At 43.0% G+C, this 16,888-nt stretch overlaps 1 protein-coding gene across 1 annotated transcript in view; it reads left to right on the forward strand.

Annotated features, from left to right (window-relative positions):
- COPG1 (coat protein complex I subunit gamma 1) overlaps positions 1-16,888 on the forward strand; it is a 123,733-nt gene that overhangs the window by 73,013 nt on the left and 33,832 nt on the right. Inside the window, exons 11-17 of the mRNA XM_085624373.1 lie at positions 1,289-1,356; positions 1,972-2,160; positions 3,157-3,252; positions 5,255-5,498; positions 8,877-8,952; positions 13,222-13,325; positions 14,200-14,325. Of these exons, the coding sequence (XP_085480499.1) occupies positions 1,289-1,356; positions 1,972-2,160; positions 3,157-3,252; positions 5,255-5,498; positions 8,877-8,952; positions 13,222-13,325; positions 14,200-14,325 (903 nt within the window). The remainder of the gene's footprint in view (positions 1-1,288; positions 1,357-1,971; positions 2,161-3,156; positions 3,253-5,254; positions 5,499-8,876; positions 8,953-13,221; positions 13,326-14,199; positions 14,326-16,888) is intronic.

Below are 16,888 nucleotides of genomic sequence, written 5' to 3' on the forward strand. Positions count from 1 at the left end.
TCTATTTTTTTAAGTTTAACCTCGCTTTTATTGACATTCTGCAGCAAATAAACAACATACACTTCTGGTTGCCCCCTCCCAAATCGCGCTGCTATCCACAGCCCAATAACATGCATTTCAACGGTTGATGTCCTTTGTGCGGGTGCTGTCCATGATCTATTTTTTGATGATGATGTGGCACATTGCAAACCATTATGTCCACAATTGAAGGAATGCAAACCCTGAAAAATCATAATGATTTTACCCACAGCTTATCTTTTTTTCCTTGCCAAGTATGACATTTCCTTAAGTACTGTTCTTGTTGGAATTCACGTTTAAGCTGAAACATACAGAGAAAGTGCTGTAAACTGCTGCTCCTATGTGTGATATACTCGCAGTCCCCTGATAGCCAAACCCATCATTATCTACTAACCGCAACAGTATGTCCCACTAATCGCCGTTCACCTTGAAGTATTTGTTGTACGCCAAATAAACCTCTTTTTCAGTATATGAAGTAAGGGCACGCCACAACTGGAGAAGGTGAGAAAATGTTAAACAAATTCACCTGATGTAAACATTTTTGCACTGTATTAACATTTTGTATGACGCAAGTTAGTGGTGTGGGACAGATTTTGCACAAAGTGCTGTGAACTTTTGTGGGAAGTATTACTTCAACAGCCCAAGGATACTGCCCCCCCCCCCCCCACCCAAAAGAAAAAGAATGCCACACAGGCCTGGAATATCTTTGTGTACATGCATGCAGATTCTACTAGCATAACTGAGAGTGAGGTACAACAGAGCAATCCAGCAGGTTACAAAATATAATTGTTCCTACAGCAGTAACGTTTTTGTGAAATTATCATCCACTCCTGCTAACTTAGGTACATTTATTAACATTAGACTCTCTATTGTCCACTACAGCTAGTCAGACCCCAGTGCACAGCTCTTGTATCATGAACACATCCGCAGTGATAACTTGACTTCAGTCAAGTGTAGCAGGATTGTTTTGTTCAGAGCTCAGAAACAATAATTGTATACTCTACCATAGACTGCATATAGTGTTTAAAAATTACTGTGTGAACATCGGAAAGTACGCATAGGTAGAGCAGTCGTGGGACGTGCCTTATCATAAGGAAGTGGGAATTAATGTCTGTTTGGATCCAAAAGGTGCATAACTTTGTTTTATAATGCTTATTGCTCACAACAACTGACTTGTTTTTACTGGTTCAGTCAAACTACTATTTTGAGATTTAAAAATGTATGCAGCTGGAAATAAATATGTATATTTAACCTATATTTGTTTCTGTAGTTTTGCAGTTGTTTTGCAGTTCCCCTAAAGCTGCTCTTCGCTATGCAGCCGTTCGCACATTAAACAAGGTATGAATGTTGGCTTATTTAATCTGTGCCTCTTTTTATAGTCGACAATAGCTCGAACAACACTAGCATATTTATTGCTACAAACTCTGCAATGTATTCACATGAATAAAATGTAACTAACCTGCTGCTGCGGTATCCAGAAACACTTGCATCCACCAGCTCCTTATCATACAGACAGATTATATGATGTTTAACAATGGCCACTCATATTAGCTGAGAAAATACGCAAGTAATTTGGCAGAGCTTCACTCACAAAAGCCTTACTTACTGACTCTCCGCAAAACCAGATCAGACTATAGACTACATGCAGATGCTGCAATCCCATACTAATGGCAGATTGAGCACTAGAGAAATGCTAAACAACGGTAATAGATATTTCCTGATTTAACTTGGGCAGATGTTCATGGTATCATTTAAAAACATAGAAAATAAATCAAAGGGCCATGTATCATTATTTTTAAATATAACACATGAATCTGCTAATAGTACAATTTAAATAGGGCTTGCAGTTAATTCTTTATGCTGAGAGTTGTAGAAGTATTCTTCGTTTTATATGCTATTCAGTATCTGTGGCCTTTCTCACCCACGTATCCTCCGTATTCTTTTAATTCATAGGTGGCAATGAGGCATCCATCTGCTGTCACTGCTTGCAACCTGGACCTGGAGAACCTGGTGACCGATTCCAACCGTAGCATTGCCACACTTGCCATCACGACGCTTCTGAAAACTGGCAGCGAGAGCAGCATTGATCGGCTCATGAAGCAGATCTCCTCCTTCATGTCTGAGATATCTGATGAATTTAAGGTCTGAGGAAACGCGAAGACTTTATCAGTGAATGTGTTCTGTTTGAAATGATTTCTTATTGTAAGGCAAGATTTGAATGTAGCGCTTTATATATAGTTTAATCTGTTGGGCAAAAATGATTGAAACATTTATCCGCTATATTATGTAGAAAACACTATATTCCTTTGATGCCGTGCAGTATAAGCCAGACAAGTGATTTTTTAAAATGTATTGTGCGGTCGAAGTAGAGGTTGAGACAAGAATTGTTAAATTCACAATCTTGTAAAAAGTGAAGGTGAATAAAAAAAAAAAATACAGACATATGAAGCATAAGCGTTTGCCTTGAGGTCTTCACGGCACTAGAACTGAGAACTATGAGTCAGAAAACTAAATTCAGCAAAATATGTGGGTCTGACTTGTCTTCCTGACTGGTACGTAGGTGATAGAACAAGGGTATTACCAAATGTTGTAGTATTGGAAGAGATGGATATGTGGATATGAAAAAGTCATTAAAACTGCTGAGCGAGGTGTCAGACTGGCGCCTAGTGATAGGAAATTAGACCGCAAAGCAGATAAAAGGACAGAGGCCAACTTTTGAGGGGATGTTGGAAGTGACTCGTTGAGATCCTAATGGGGGGTGATCGGAGAGCACTAGAATTGGATAGGATCGAGAACACTCTTTGCAATGAAAGGCTTTGCGTATTAGAATGAAGAGTTGGGGAATGTGGCTGAACTAGCCAGTAATGTGAAGTCGGCATCAGTAAGATGGTCTCAGCTGCACTGTGTTCATTGATGCATTTAGAGCTTTCAAATTGGAAATGTTGAGGACATAATACAGAAAATCATTGGATCTTAAAGTAAAAGCCCTACAATCTGAGTGGAATTTGACTTCTAATCTGCTTCAATGCAGTGTGGGCAGAAATAAGGGAGCCAAATCCCCGAATATAGGCAATATAGTATTAAGATGTTTCTACTCACCCTTTTTCTTTAACCTTCTTACTTCTTCCTGCTGTTTAGGTTGTGGTGGTGCAAGCAATTAGCGCATTATGTCAGAAGTATCCACGCAAGCATTCTGTCATGATGAACTTCCTCTTTACCATGCTGCGAGAAGAGGTAAGGATGCTGAAAGATATGGTTTTTGCACCAAGTGGGCTGAGTAGAGTCCTAGTTTCGTTTGTCTTAGGTTTCTTCTTATACGCTGTCTTCAGCTTACCATACCTTATTGTATCTTCAGTAATGCCCTTGTTAAGATCATTTATTGAATTAGATGCATGCTGCTAAAGCGGATGTGTGTATTGTGCCCACTCCTCTCTAATTCTGCATCAGTGTCTCGGCAGGGCTGATTAGTCCTATAATCCTTATGAGGTTGATAGAATGTGTATCACTGAGGTCTATATTAATAACACAAGTTATTCACACCACTACCAAATAGCAACACTGCAATTGAAAGTATTATGCACAAAATTAATGTTGATATTACTCCCCTGCCAGATTCCAGCTTGATTTTACAAATTGGAATAATTAAAAAAGATATATATTTCTTTATTTGCATTTTAACATCATGGCAGTACATCAGTGGTCAAGGCAGTGGTATATTGTAAACGGCATATCGGTCACCTCAGCACGCACAATAGCAAAAATCACAGCCTGATAAAATTAAAATCTAAGGCATCACTGAGGAACATTTGTAAGGAATAATGCCCTGAAGACCCAGAATTCGATTTCACCTCCTGTGGAAGGGAGGGGAAAAATATTACAATACATTATGTGTAAAGGTGGCAACAGTTTGTGCTTATTCGACAACAATGACCAATAAAGTATAGAATCCAAAACAAACAACAACAATCCGAGCAGCAGGGGACGATCATAGCGAATATGGGGCACCGGTTGAGTGGAGGCTAAGAGGGGGAGACAGCGGGGGCATCATGAACTGGCCTTGCGTGAGACGGCACTCTCCTGCCCATCTGGCCACAGAGCCGTGGAAAAAAAGGAGAGGGGCGGACAGTCACTTATGTCATATATGTATGGGGGTTGACAAGTTCCACTCCTGGACTCTCTAAAAGTCCTAAGTTGGCAGTCAGTTCCCTCTCAGTGGAGAGGTGTGGTGCAGCGGCCAGGGCAGCGGACTTCGGAGCACAGGGTTCACGGTTCGATCCCCGGCTCCGGATCACCGGGTCCGCCAGCTCAGCACCATGTGACTCTGGGCAATAGCTCACTTAATTTCCACGATTGTCCCCAGCGCCTTGAGACCCGTAAGGGTGAGTAGTTTGCGCTTTACAAAATACGGATTTAGTTCGGGGAGTGTAGAGAGCCGAAGGCATATCTGAATCTAGCAGTGATCATATGGAGGCATCCAACTTATCTTGTAGCTTAAGTACATAGGTATCCCAGAGGGCGTCAGCCCCAGCCCCACCCCACAGGCATGCTTCCCTTGAATAAACATTGGCCTCACCTTTGCTGTATCAATAGACAAATGTTTGTTGGGAAGCAAGTTAATTGTGCAGCTTCTCAAGTTTAGTCCCTTTGCTGCATGTGTGCAAAAAAATACTACTTGCAGATGCGACCCAGGGAATAGTTAATGCTTCATGCATTTGTATATAACATATCTTGTCCGTGTGATAAATGAGCCTTTATATTTCTCAAGGCCGACCTCAAACTCTGTAAATTACTTAAGACCTGCTTTTATTTAACGTTTCATACTCCTCCTTCAAATTAAAATGCAAATCACATAATATTTCATTTGTGTAAAACTCACCTTCACAAGGTGCTATAAAACAGATGCTTATTGTCAGAAGCTCCACTCCAGATGTTTGTTACCCAGCTCAGTGACACTTCTTTCATTAACCTTATAAAAATGAAACGCTCAGTCAGCTATTGAGTATTGAAGCCTGTTACCCTTGAGTCAGATACAGTACCCTGCAGTGGATGCTTAAGTTGGCTGCAGGCATTACTATTACATTTGTGGCCCTGCATGTCATTTCTATAGTCCAATAGGGTACTTTCTATTTGAACCTCAAACCTGGAGACAAACTAGTGAACATGGATATTCACATCCATTAAGATATATATATATTTTTGAAGCATTTTAACAATTTTGATATTTTATTTTTCGCAGGGTGGTTTTGAGTACAAGCGGGCAATCGTGGACTGCATCATTAGCATCATTGAGGAAAATCCTGAGAGCAAAGAGACGGGTCTGTCTCACCTGTGCGAGTTTATAGAAGACTGCGAGTTCACTGTCCTGGCTACTCGCATCCTCCATTTGTTGGGCCAAGAAGGACCCCGAACTGTCTGCCCTTCGAAATACATTCGCTTTATCTACAACAGGGTGATTTTGGAGAATGAGGAGGTCAGGGCAGGTGAGTTTTCTCGGCAATGTGATAGATTAATGCAGCATGAACTTCGATCATATTGATCCTATTCCATCAGAATCCTAAAGCTATACTGCGTACATTTGGTCACATACGTCACAATCCGAGAGCTGCCTGCTTCACTGGTGTGAGCAGGGAAGGAGCTAGACCTTTTGCAATACGTGTTTCTATTTGCAGATTGATAGTGAACCCCATTTTGGACATGACTCAGCAGCATAAGAATGTGGTGGTATTGTGCTGTGGCTATAATGACCCATGTAGGAAATGGGTATTGTTGCAGTAGTAGGCCCCCCCCCCCCCCCGGACCCACCACACACACATTTTGCCTGGTATTTGAAACAACATTGACTGAAGTGCTCTGGGCTCCTGCTAACCAGGTCCATTGTCCTTTCCCAAAACAAGACAACTGGTCACTTGATCCCCAAGTGACCAGGCCTTTAGCACCTATGTAAGTCCCTAGTAAGTGGTACCTCTGGTACCTAGGGCATAGGTACTAAAGAGGGTCCCTAAGAGCTGCAGCATATCTTGTATCACTCGAAGGGACCTAGCACCAAACTCATACAGACTGCCACTACAGGCTGCGTGACAAGGTACTCTAAAAAGTGAAAACCCGACATGGCACATGTGTGCCCCATGTCCCCTAAGACTGCATGTAATATTTGTAAGTCACTCCTACAGCAGGCCTTACAGCTCTAAAGCAGGGTTCCTTATAGTACGTGAGGACATATCTGCAAAAGCAGTTCTGCCCCTGTGCTGGCCAGTTCAATTACTGACAGTACAAATGAACAGGTAAGCCATCTTAAGGTATGCACTGGTCAAAACGTTAGTTACATAATGGTTTTACTGAAACCTATGGTGTTTGGTATCAAACACCTCGTATTAATAAACCCACACTGATTCCACTGATAGATTTATGAATACATGCACCCAGTGGGTACCATAGAGGTACCCCCTGAACCCTACTAGCCTAGTGTGCTGGCTGACTGGTCCAGTCTAACCTGCCACCACAGCCGAGTTTCTGACCAACCTAGGAGGTGAGAGGCCTGCTCTCAGTGGACAGAAACAATGCCTGCTCTTGAGGGAGGTGTTACCACTCCCTCCCCTAGGAAGGCTGGCAAATCCTAGGCTTCAGTGGCCTCTACGACTATTGATATGCGACCCAAGGCTTCCCCAGACAGGAGGAATGCCATCCCCTGCCCTGGGCCATCTGGCACCAGGACAGGCGGGAATCTTAGCTATGCAGGAGGTGTGTTGCCCTGCCAGGCTGTACACCTCTAGGGTGAACAGCCTGAAGTGAACACAGATTTAGAAATGCCACCATCTTGTGTGTGGTAGAATTAGGAATTTTGGGACAGGGTGATGCCCACTCCCCAAAGGAAGTGGTCCTCTAGAGGGTGTAGTGACCCCTGGGGTAAGTAGCTCATTGGCTACTACCCCTCGCTCCCCTTAACACCCCTAAATTGAGTATTTAGAGGACCCTCTGATACCAGACTTCACAATTAGATGGAAACAAAAGAAGTGGACAAAGAAGACAGCTGACCCGAGAACTGAGGAGCACGACTGACTTGGAACCAACCTTGCCAGCCTGCCTGTTGTATCCGACTCTCGAGGAGCAACCGACTCATCCTGCAGCTGTGCAGACTCCAAGAAACCCTAAGGGCTGTCAGTGCTTCGCCAATTGCCAAAAAAACTCCCTTGGAGTAGAGGAGCTACTCCCCTGCAGCTGCATGCACTAAAGAAGCAAGACCCAATTCACCGACCTTTCACTCACCGGGTGCACCAATGTAGCAGCCGCCCAGGAAGAGGTACCTGTGCTCCTACAGAGGTATCCATCCTCCCTCCAAGTGTGGGGACTCAGGAACCACACAATACTTGGGGTACTTGACCCCTTGCAGCAGCCAAGGCTTGATGTATCCAACCCTGACACCAACACTTAGGAAGACGGACCTGCCCGTCGAGGGACTTCAGGGACAGTGAGACCCACACCGAGAGTGGCCCAGCTGACCCACTTGCCCCTATACTGCAGAACAAAGACAACCCGATGCCTCAAAGTACCTCTGCACCCATGCTCCCAGCCCGTGCCCAAACCAGATTTAAACCCAACCTTGGGTTTGCCAGGACTGAACTTCCAGTCGCCTCCTGCAGGCCCCCTCCAACAGCATGTGACTCCCACACAGAACCCAACGCCTAAAGACACCACTGCACCTGAGCCCCACAGCCTGAGGAGAAGTGGACCAACAGTGTCCCGATGTGCCTGAGCATCCCAAGGGTTGAGCCCCTGGGTGGGTTCCCCCAGACTTGTCCCCCAGTCCCAGCTTGCAGCCTCTTTTTGACCGGACCATTCCCAATTGAAGTGAATGGGACACCTGACGCCATAACACACCTCTGCACCTGGACGCCCCAGAGCCTCTCGAGGTGACCTGTTGATGTGGCCTTGGACCTGTCCCCATACTCGCCCTAAATCCCGGAGAACAGTCCTGTAAGTCACTATTAAGTGCCGGAATGTAGTGCTTGTTTTCCCCCATGGGATAATATTACCTCACCCAAAAATGTCACTGTCAACTTTTGAAAACTGTGAAAATTCATAATTTGAAAAGTACTTATCTGATTTCGATGACCTTGGTATCTAAATTTATATTATATTAAAGTATGTGTTATTTTTATAAATAGGTGTTGGATTTCTTTATTGATGTGTGTCTCACTTACTGCCCGTGTGTGTGCAGTAAATGCTTAGCAGTACCCTCTGCTATTTCCAAGTGCTCGCCTACACTACCACAAAAGAGAGCATTTGGGGTGTCATTTGTGCCTCTTTATTTCCTTTGGAGTTTGCCTGGACTCTTCATATAGTGGACCAAAAAGAGGTACACTGTGTAAAGAGCCAGCTTCCTACAACCCATGCATGGGCAAAATATTCAGCTTATCAGAAATACCTTGAGTGAACATTCTCTTGTTCCTACTCCATGGTGTCACTTCTCACTGTAATCCTTCAGACCTACTTAATCACTTTTTTCTGAGCATACATGTGTGCTCAGTAAAAGTGTGATAGTTTATTCTGTGGAGAGGTTTGTACGTGTTTTAGGATACTCCACTGGAATTGGTCAGATCTTTGATTCATTGTTTTAAAGTGTATGACTACATTTGACCATGTGACTTCTCATACCAATAGAATGCAAGGAACGTTGTTTAAGAAGGCATATAGTTGTCCTTGGAACATAATCCAGCCTGTCTTCTAGATGATGGAGCTCATAGTGTTCTTGTATTTCTTGTCAAAATGTATATTTTTTAGATTGTGCAGTTCTGGCATCAATGAAGTGCATCCGTGCACTTTTCACTCCTTACTGATCTTGGATTTGCTGTTCCTTTTAGGTGCTGTGAGTGCATTGGCGAAGTTTGGAGCTCAAAACGAGGACATGTTACCCAGTGTCCTGGTGTTGTTGAGGCGGTGAGTGTTATGAAAGTGTTGCATTAGAAACCAGGACAGGGTAACAACATCCCGGAAACTTAAAGAGGATAAGTGGGGACGGTGGGCAATGTTAGAAGTAACGTTTAACAATAAGATTTTTTCAATATGTACTATATATGGCCCTAATTTAGATGAATCCGAGTTTTTCGATAAGCTTAACTTGGAATTGTCTGCTTATCCTCAACCAATTATAATATGCGGGGATTTGAATTTACATCTTGACGGGGACTTTGATGTCACTGGCAGGCAGGCTTATTATGGCAGAAAACCCAGAGCTTACAAAAGCTTGCGCAGACTGATTTTGGATCATGGTCTATGTGAGGTTTGGTGTAGGCTTAATTCTGGACAGTCAGGCCACACATTCTTCTCAGCTCCTCACAAAAAACTGGTTCGACTTGATTATTTCCTTGTTTCCCATTCTATGTTGAACAAGGCATCTATTTACACTCTCCCAAGGTTTATTTCTGATCACAATCCTTTAATTTTGGAGATTGGGTTTGATTTTATAATTCAGCGCAACTCTGCGTGGACTTTTGATCGTAAATTGCTGTTAGACTTGGAGTATTGCAAACATATTAGGGATTGGATCATTTGTTATTTTCAGATCAATAGGAATTCTGCTGCTGTAGGGGTGGTCTGGGATGCGTTTAAGGCGGGACTTAGAGGGGAGACCCTGAGTTTCGCCGCCCAAAAGCATAAAAAATTGAAGGCAATCGTGAAAAAGCATATTTTGGATCGGAGTATTGTAGAACGTGAGTTGGACCAAAAAGTGAAGGAGGGAATCGATCTTAACTCTGTATTGAACAAATTAGCTATTAAAAAATCTGAAGTCTATCAGCAATTTGCAGAGGAGGCTGCCGCTACATTTTTGCTCCATAAAAGAGAATGCTATGAATATGGGGAGCAGACCGGTAGGGTTCTTGCTAATCGGCTTCGTCAAAAGGAGGCACAAAATGATATTATTAAAATTAAAGATACGCAGGGGATAATTCAGGAATCCCCTCAAGGGGTGCGCAAGGCCTTTCAGGCATATTATGAGGGCTTATATTTTGGTGAGCAAACAAAAAAGGCAGATGATTACCTAGCTGGGATTCTCTCTTCGTCATTAACAGCAGAACAGAAAGATGGTTTGTCAGAACCAATTTTGTGGGAAGAAGTGGAGGTGGCTCTTCTTTCACTTCCGCGTGGCAAAGCAATGGGCCCTGATAAAATCCCACTTGAATTTTATATTTTGTTTAGGACGGAGCTCAGAGAAGAGCTGCTGAACACCATCATTCAGGCCTCAGTAGGCTGTCCTCCGGAGTCATGGTCTAAAACGAAGATTGTTGTGTTTAAGAAGAAGGGGAAGGATGAGCTCCAGATGGGGTCATACCGACCTATCTCTCTGATAAACTCGGATAGCAAGATTTATTCCAAATTATTGGCTGGTAGAATTGCCAGAGTAATCAGCTCATTAGTCTCAGTGCGCCAGCACGGCTTTATAGCCGGCCGGGGGACTACTGATCATATAAGGCGTGTTATATCCTTATTAGATTGGGCGCAGGCGACGGAATCTCAGATGGGGGTGGCCCTGCTGGACGCAGAGAAGGCCTTTGACAGGGTCTCCTGGGATTTCTTATGGTCGGTTTTAGCATGGAAGGGGTTCCCCCCTGATTTTTTGAGGGCTATTCAGGCTATGTATTGGAATTCAGCAGCTACAGTGTGTATCTCAGGGGAGGAATCCGAAGAGTTTAGAGTGCTCAGGGGGACTAGACAGGGCTGCCCTTGTTCACCTTTTCTTTTTGCCCTATACATAGAGCCGCTAATATTTAAGCTTGAACAGGATGCACTAATTGTCCCAGTTAAACCTTATCAGCACGAAGTTAAGGTTTTAGCCTATGCCGACGATCTAGCAGCTATTACAAGTAATGTGATCAGTGCTATAAACAGAATTGAGATTGTGACAACGGAATTTGCAGCATTCTCTGGCTACAAATTGAACTTAGCAAAAACACAGATTTTACACTCGGCTAAGGGATATCCATCCGATATTAAAATTGCTGAAGAGGCAGTATATTTGGGTATCAAACTCTCTTCAAAAGTAGAAAATAACCCCGCTCTAAATATTGACCCTATTATCATAGCTTCTAACAAAACTTTGGAAAAGCTTGATCACCTGCATTTATCACTCTATGGAAGAAGTAACGTCATCAAAATGCTTATCTTTCCAAAACTCCTATATCTGTTCCGCGCTATCCCGCTATGGTTCCCTAACTCTATATTTTTGAGTTTAGAAAGGATGTGCTCCCGGTTTATGTGGAGCTATAAAAGAGCGAGAAGGGCCCTGAGATGGCTTTATCTACCAAATGGTCGTGGGGGGTGGTCAGTCCCTAATTTTCGTCTCTATTATTATATATCATTACTACAGCATATGGGGGTTATGATATCTGGAGAAAGGGCTTCACGGGACCCGGCCACCTCTCCTTCTGTTTATGAACTAATCTTGGGCCCAGAAGCCCTATACTTATTTGTGAGGGTTATTGAACCCAGCTACTACAAAAAAAACGCGGTTCAAAACTATATCAGCCGCGTTTTACGTATGGAAAAAGGTACGCTCTCTGTTTAATATAGTAGATTTTAACCGCTACACTCCGATTGGCTTATTAGGGACACTACCTGTTATTTTTCAGGATTCAGTCGCACGTAGGTGGCGCACTGTCGGCATCCGGGATATTGGGGATTTAGCTGAAAATAATCGAATCAAGTCGTACGCATCTTTAAGGGAGGAATTTGGTCTCGATAAAGCTGACTTTTTCAAATATCTACAACTGCGGAGTTTTCTAGAGAAGGCCACTATAAAAGGTACTTGTTCGTTTGAGGACACTCCTATTGTCAAGGCAATAATCCGCAGGGATAAATTGGCATTGATGTATCAAGAAGTTAGTCGGGGGCAGCAGGACGACCTTATAGCACAGGAACAAAAATGGAAAACAAGGCTTGGGATCTTGAACTTAGATCTGCAGGAAGTGCTAGAAATGGCTAATTCAATTTTGTTGTCTTTTAGGAGTCCATGCTTTATGGTGATTTTTGATCTATACTACACCCCTGCTAAGATAGCTAAGTGGAAAACTGGAAGGGGAGATAGTTGCCCCCGCTGCGGCCTATATGCAGCTGATGCAGTCATATGTTTTTTGAATGTCCATCTTTAGCGCCGTTTTTGCGCGATATACAATATTTTTTAAATTCTCCTTTGGCAATTCAGATGGTCTTAAATGCTGGATTGATACTGTTTGGTATTGAAGTTGATACAATAGGTAATAAGCGGGCAGCACTGCAAAAGGATTTTCTATTTCTTTGTATGTCAGTGCTGCGTCTCTGTATTACTTCACAGTGGTTGAGTCAGGATCCACCTTTATTTTCGGAATGGAGGGCGAGGATTCTTGCCATGTATCATATGGAAATGGCCTTATATAAACTGAAAGGCTATAAAAGAAGGCAGCTGGGTGTGCAATTATGGGCGCCATTGACGGGATGGATATGATTGGTATCTGTATTTTAATTCAACTAGATATGAATATGCAAGAATTTGCTAAAGTTGTGTCTATGTCTTGCTAAAGGCTTCATTATGTATGTTATGTTATTGTAATCTGCTTGTGCCGAATAAAAAATGTATAAATATAAAAAAAAAAAAAAGAAACCAGGACAGTATAAATGTCCACATAGCATTTGTAACTGCAGACATTTCAGTTAGTGATAGTCTGTGGTGTGTGTGACATAGTTATGAAATGGTGAGTGTTATATTTCCTATTTAACCATGTGCCACAGATTTTCCGTAGTTGGATTTCATGTTGTCTCAATATTTTGTCAGATTACGCCACACCTCTACTTTGCCAATATCCATGGATTAGATATTATAGCATAGGGAGACTCGTTACAGATGTTGATTAGCTGTGATTCAAAAGTCAATCCCAGTTCAAAGAATCATTAGTGCCTGGCATAACAGAAATGGGGTAAAATAAGTAAGCATAACATCGTAGCCTGTGAACGAACCGCTCCCTAATTCTGTGCGAACCAGTAGGAGGAATCATGTTTGTTTTTAGGTGATGCAAAAAACACTGTACCTCAGCAGCACGGAGTTAAGGTTCCTCTCACAGCGTGTTGACACCATAGATATTTTATCTCTTGAGGGTGCTGGGCATGCTAACGCAATTACATGGTCAATAAACATTCTGATGATACTGAATGCTGATGGTTGACCTTTGCTTCTAGGTGCGTGATGGATGATGACAACGAAGTCCGAGACCGTGCAACGTTCTACTTGAGCGTCTTGGAGCAGAAGCAGAAGGTCCTAAATGCTGGTTACATCCTGAACGGTAACGTCTTGCACTTTAAAGTCTTTAGATGCTGCTTATCCGAAGTAAAAAGTAACAAAAGGTGGTGTTTTTCTGTCAGGTATTTCTTAACATGATTTTATGTATGCTGGTATGTGCCCAAGTGAGTGCCTATAGATTCAGATTCTAAACAATTGGATTTACGTTACGTTGCTAGATCACTTAGTTTTCAATGCATAGTGCTACATACAGTGTCTGGAACACAATATCTGGTTTTCCAAAAGATTTTTACCATTTTCTTTTACTGCAGAAAAACTGTGGTTCTCATTTATTGTAAGTTGTTCACTGAAAATCCTCCAGTTTCTGGAGGAAACTCTAAATACAGAATAGAATCCACTGGCTCAGTTTCCTCTTTTACGGAAGGAGGATTGAGTAGGAAATTCAGCCAGTGGACCCAGTTCTCTGTTTTGGGCCTTTATTTGAGTTTGGCTTATGGATAGCCACTTACAAATGAGGATGTCGTGCCCAGTGTATAACAAGTCAATTATAGGCTGTGGTTCTTGTAATACTGTGGTCGGGAAATCCCTCGTGTATTGACGGAGTATCCCATCTGCCAGACTTTAAATAGGACCTTCAGTTTCATCCAGAAGATGGAAGATTTTCCGAGCCTGATTTTCGTTTCCAGTGTGCATTCTGATGACAAAAATCAGCAGGCTTATATGCACTCACAAGGTTCAGACATTTGAAGGCATGATTTGGAAGACTGCCTCCCTAGATTTATTACCTGTTCTGCATCTCTGAAATTTCTTTGAGCAGAGGGTGAACGTAATCTTTGTATCAGATGTGTTAAATTGAAGCAACATTTTTTGGCAATACCATGTCTTCAAGATACAGATAAATTATTTCCCTTCTTCAGGGTTGACAATTTCGATACCCGGCCTGGAGAGGGCGCTGCAGCAGTACACCCTGGAGCCCTCTGAGAAGCCTTTTGACCTCAAATCTGTCCCATTAGCTACAGCTCCAGTGACGGAACACAGAGCAGGTATGTAACTCATGTCATGAAGAGATGAAACACATTTTAGCTGCAAAATGAGATGGTAATAAATGTAACACATCTGTATGTCTAAAACATATGGGTTTTACACAAAATGGGATTTAGAACTGTGGGCCTCATGTACTAACGTTTTTTGCAGTTTCAAAACCTGTGACTAGTTTTGCGACTTAAAAACACCTTTTCAGAATGTTTAAAAACCCTTTTACTAATCAGAAAAGTCTTTCTGGCTCATAAAAGGGATTTTGCAACCCTGTCCATATCACAAACAGGAACTGGACATGAAAGAGGCCTTGTCCACCTCTTTATGAGTCACAGAGGAATGTATCCTTGGTTTGGAACCTGAATTGTGGTCAACACCATTGAAAGGTTACCACCTCTTAAGTTGGGGTGATAACTGATTTGGGAAGAGGGCGATGGCCCCCTTTGTGAATCTTGTTCGATTGTCTGGGGTCCGTATGACCACTGCCTTCTTCCCCTGATATATTCCAAATGGGTAACCTTTTTAAAGCAGCACCTGTCTGTTCAATGGACAGTGACTGATTAAATTAAACGTTTACTCTTTTGGTGGTTCTGAGGGGAGCCTTGCCGATCCAACAGAACCCCCAAGATCCTCACCAATAGGAATCCTCGGGGGTGTTCCTATGTCGTATCACAAGGCTCAATTTGCAGCTGGTTCAGAACCAGTTCTCAGGCCTCTGGCAAATGACGAGCATATTGCAATTGTGCTTGCTGGCATGTACTGGCATCGTGCAGCTCTCTTGGCTTGTTCTGGAAGCTCATTGGGAGCCTGGTAGAGTCTCCAGACTAACATGTTACTTTACCCCAGATCAGTCTGATTCTTCTGGACTTCCCTACACTCTGCACACAATACCTGAGCTTCTCCTACTGAGGCAGTCGCTTCCTGTACGTTAAGGCACTCCTTCCCCTTGGTCAGCAGGCCAAGCCAAGGCCAGGCACACAGCTTTCGACACACGATGTGCAGGCTTCAGGTGATGACCCTTCACCTCTTGTTGACTGGCTTTCACAGATACTAGCTCTGGATCTTAGCAGTCCTTCATACTCCCTCCCTTGGTCAGTGAAGAACTTGGAAACGAAACCCAGTGGGATAATTTGTGTCCCCCCTTTTGTGTGCATTTTCGTCATAAGGATGTTGATCCCACTGCCTATGCCCAAGAACTCGTTTGAAGCAGTTCTTTTTCATTCTTCATTTTCTTTTGCCAGAACAGGCACTTTCTTTGTTAAAGGAGGTGTCTCACAGCAGGTTGTGATGAAGCTGGCTCCAACTGACGCATCCAAAACATGACTACAGTGGGTTGTGTAGACTGTACCTGGTTACTATTAGACTTTTGGAGTAGCACTCTAGAGAAAGACAGAGGGGCAGGTCTTGCCTAAAAGATTCCATCCCAGTAACAGAATCTGCTGGCATGCATCCCCCTCCCACCTATCAGTCCAAATGAAATTAGTCAAAGATCACACTTGAATAACTAAGGCAACCGTGTCTCCATCTTTCCAATCTCCATTGCCTGAGACTACTCCTGCTAGCTCCGGAACGTAAGCAATACACTTCCATTCTCAGGGGAGGCTACACCTCAACCTCCATCTTGTGCTATGTTATACCAGGGGCATTCACAATGGATTCCACTGGTTTCTGCAGCCATAGACTCACAATATGGACACCTGTTGCCAGTCACCAATCATTCAACATGCACATTTTATTTCCCAGGGCAGGACAGACGCAGATAGGGTGTCCCAGGAAAAAGATTTAAAATAGCCAAGTTTTCAGACTTTTGCAAAAGATAACTATTGAATTTCAATTTCTAAGAACGTCATGCACATGATGCACACTGGGGTATCATTGTAGGGTTTGGACAATACATTTAAGCTGAACTTTACACATATATAGCCTGTATGCACTACACCTGTCCCAGAAGAGAAAAAAAGGGTCTGATGAGAACTATCCACAATAAAAACTGTTCACTTCCGCCATCACTTAATGTATATGACCCAGGACATGGATAGTAGTCCCAAGTCGACTAGAGAGCATGCTTGTGCTCCCCTCCAGGCCGCAGAGTAGGCTGTGGAATTCAGAACAATGTAGAAAAGCCTTGGCAACAGCAAGCATACATGATTGTCATGTGCGCTCGCCCTAAAAATATCAGTGTATTATATAACCTACTGTTGTAATCCCGCCATGCAGGAAAAGTACCCTGTAGCTCCATCTGCTCAGAGCCTTACTTTATCAAAGAAGAATTCTGTGTGTCAGATTGGCAAAACTGTTGGGTAAAGTCCATCTGTCTTCCCATTGTGCAGTCCGACTTTTTGTTCCACAGTAAAGTCCATGTAAGGAAATGATCTTTGGATTTGTCGCCATTCATCATAGTCAGCCACTTGATTGGCTAGTGGTGATCTGTTTGGACCACTGACTTTGTGGTAAAGTAAGGCTTGATCCTTCTCAGGGCACATGGTCCTTCCTTCCTTAGTGGCATTACGTGCTATTCCTAGGTAGCAGTCTAAGACTAACAGATACCACTTGACACTGTCTGCTCTAGTC

This window comes from Triturus cristatus, chromosome 9 (genome assembly GCF_964204655.1).
Source record: "Triturus cristatus chromosome 9, aTriCri1.1, whole genome shotgun sequence".
Lineage (NCBI taxonomy): Eukaryota > Metazoa > Chordata > Amphibia > Caudata > Salamandridae > Triturus > Triturus cristatus.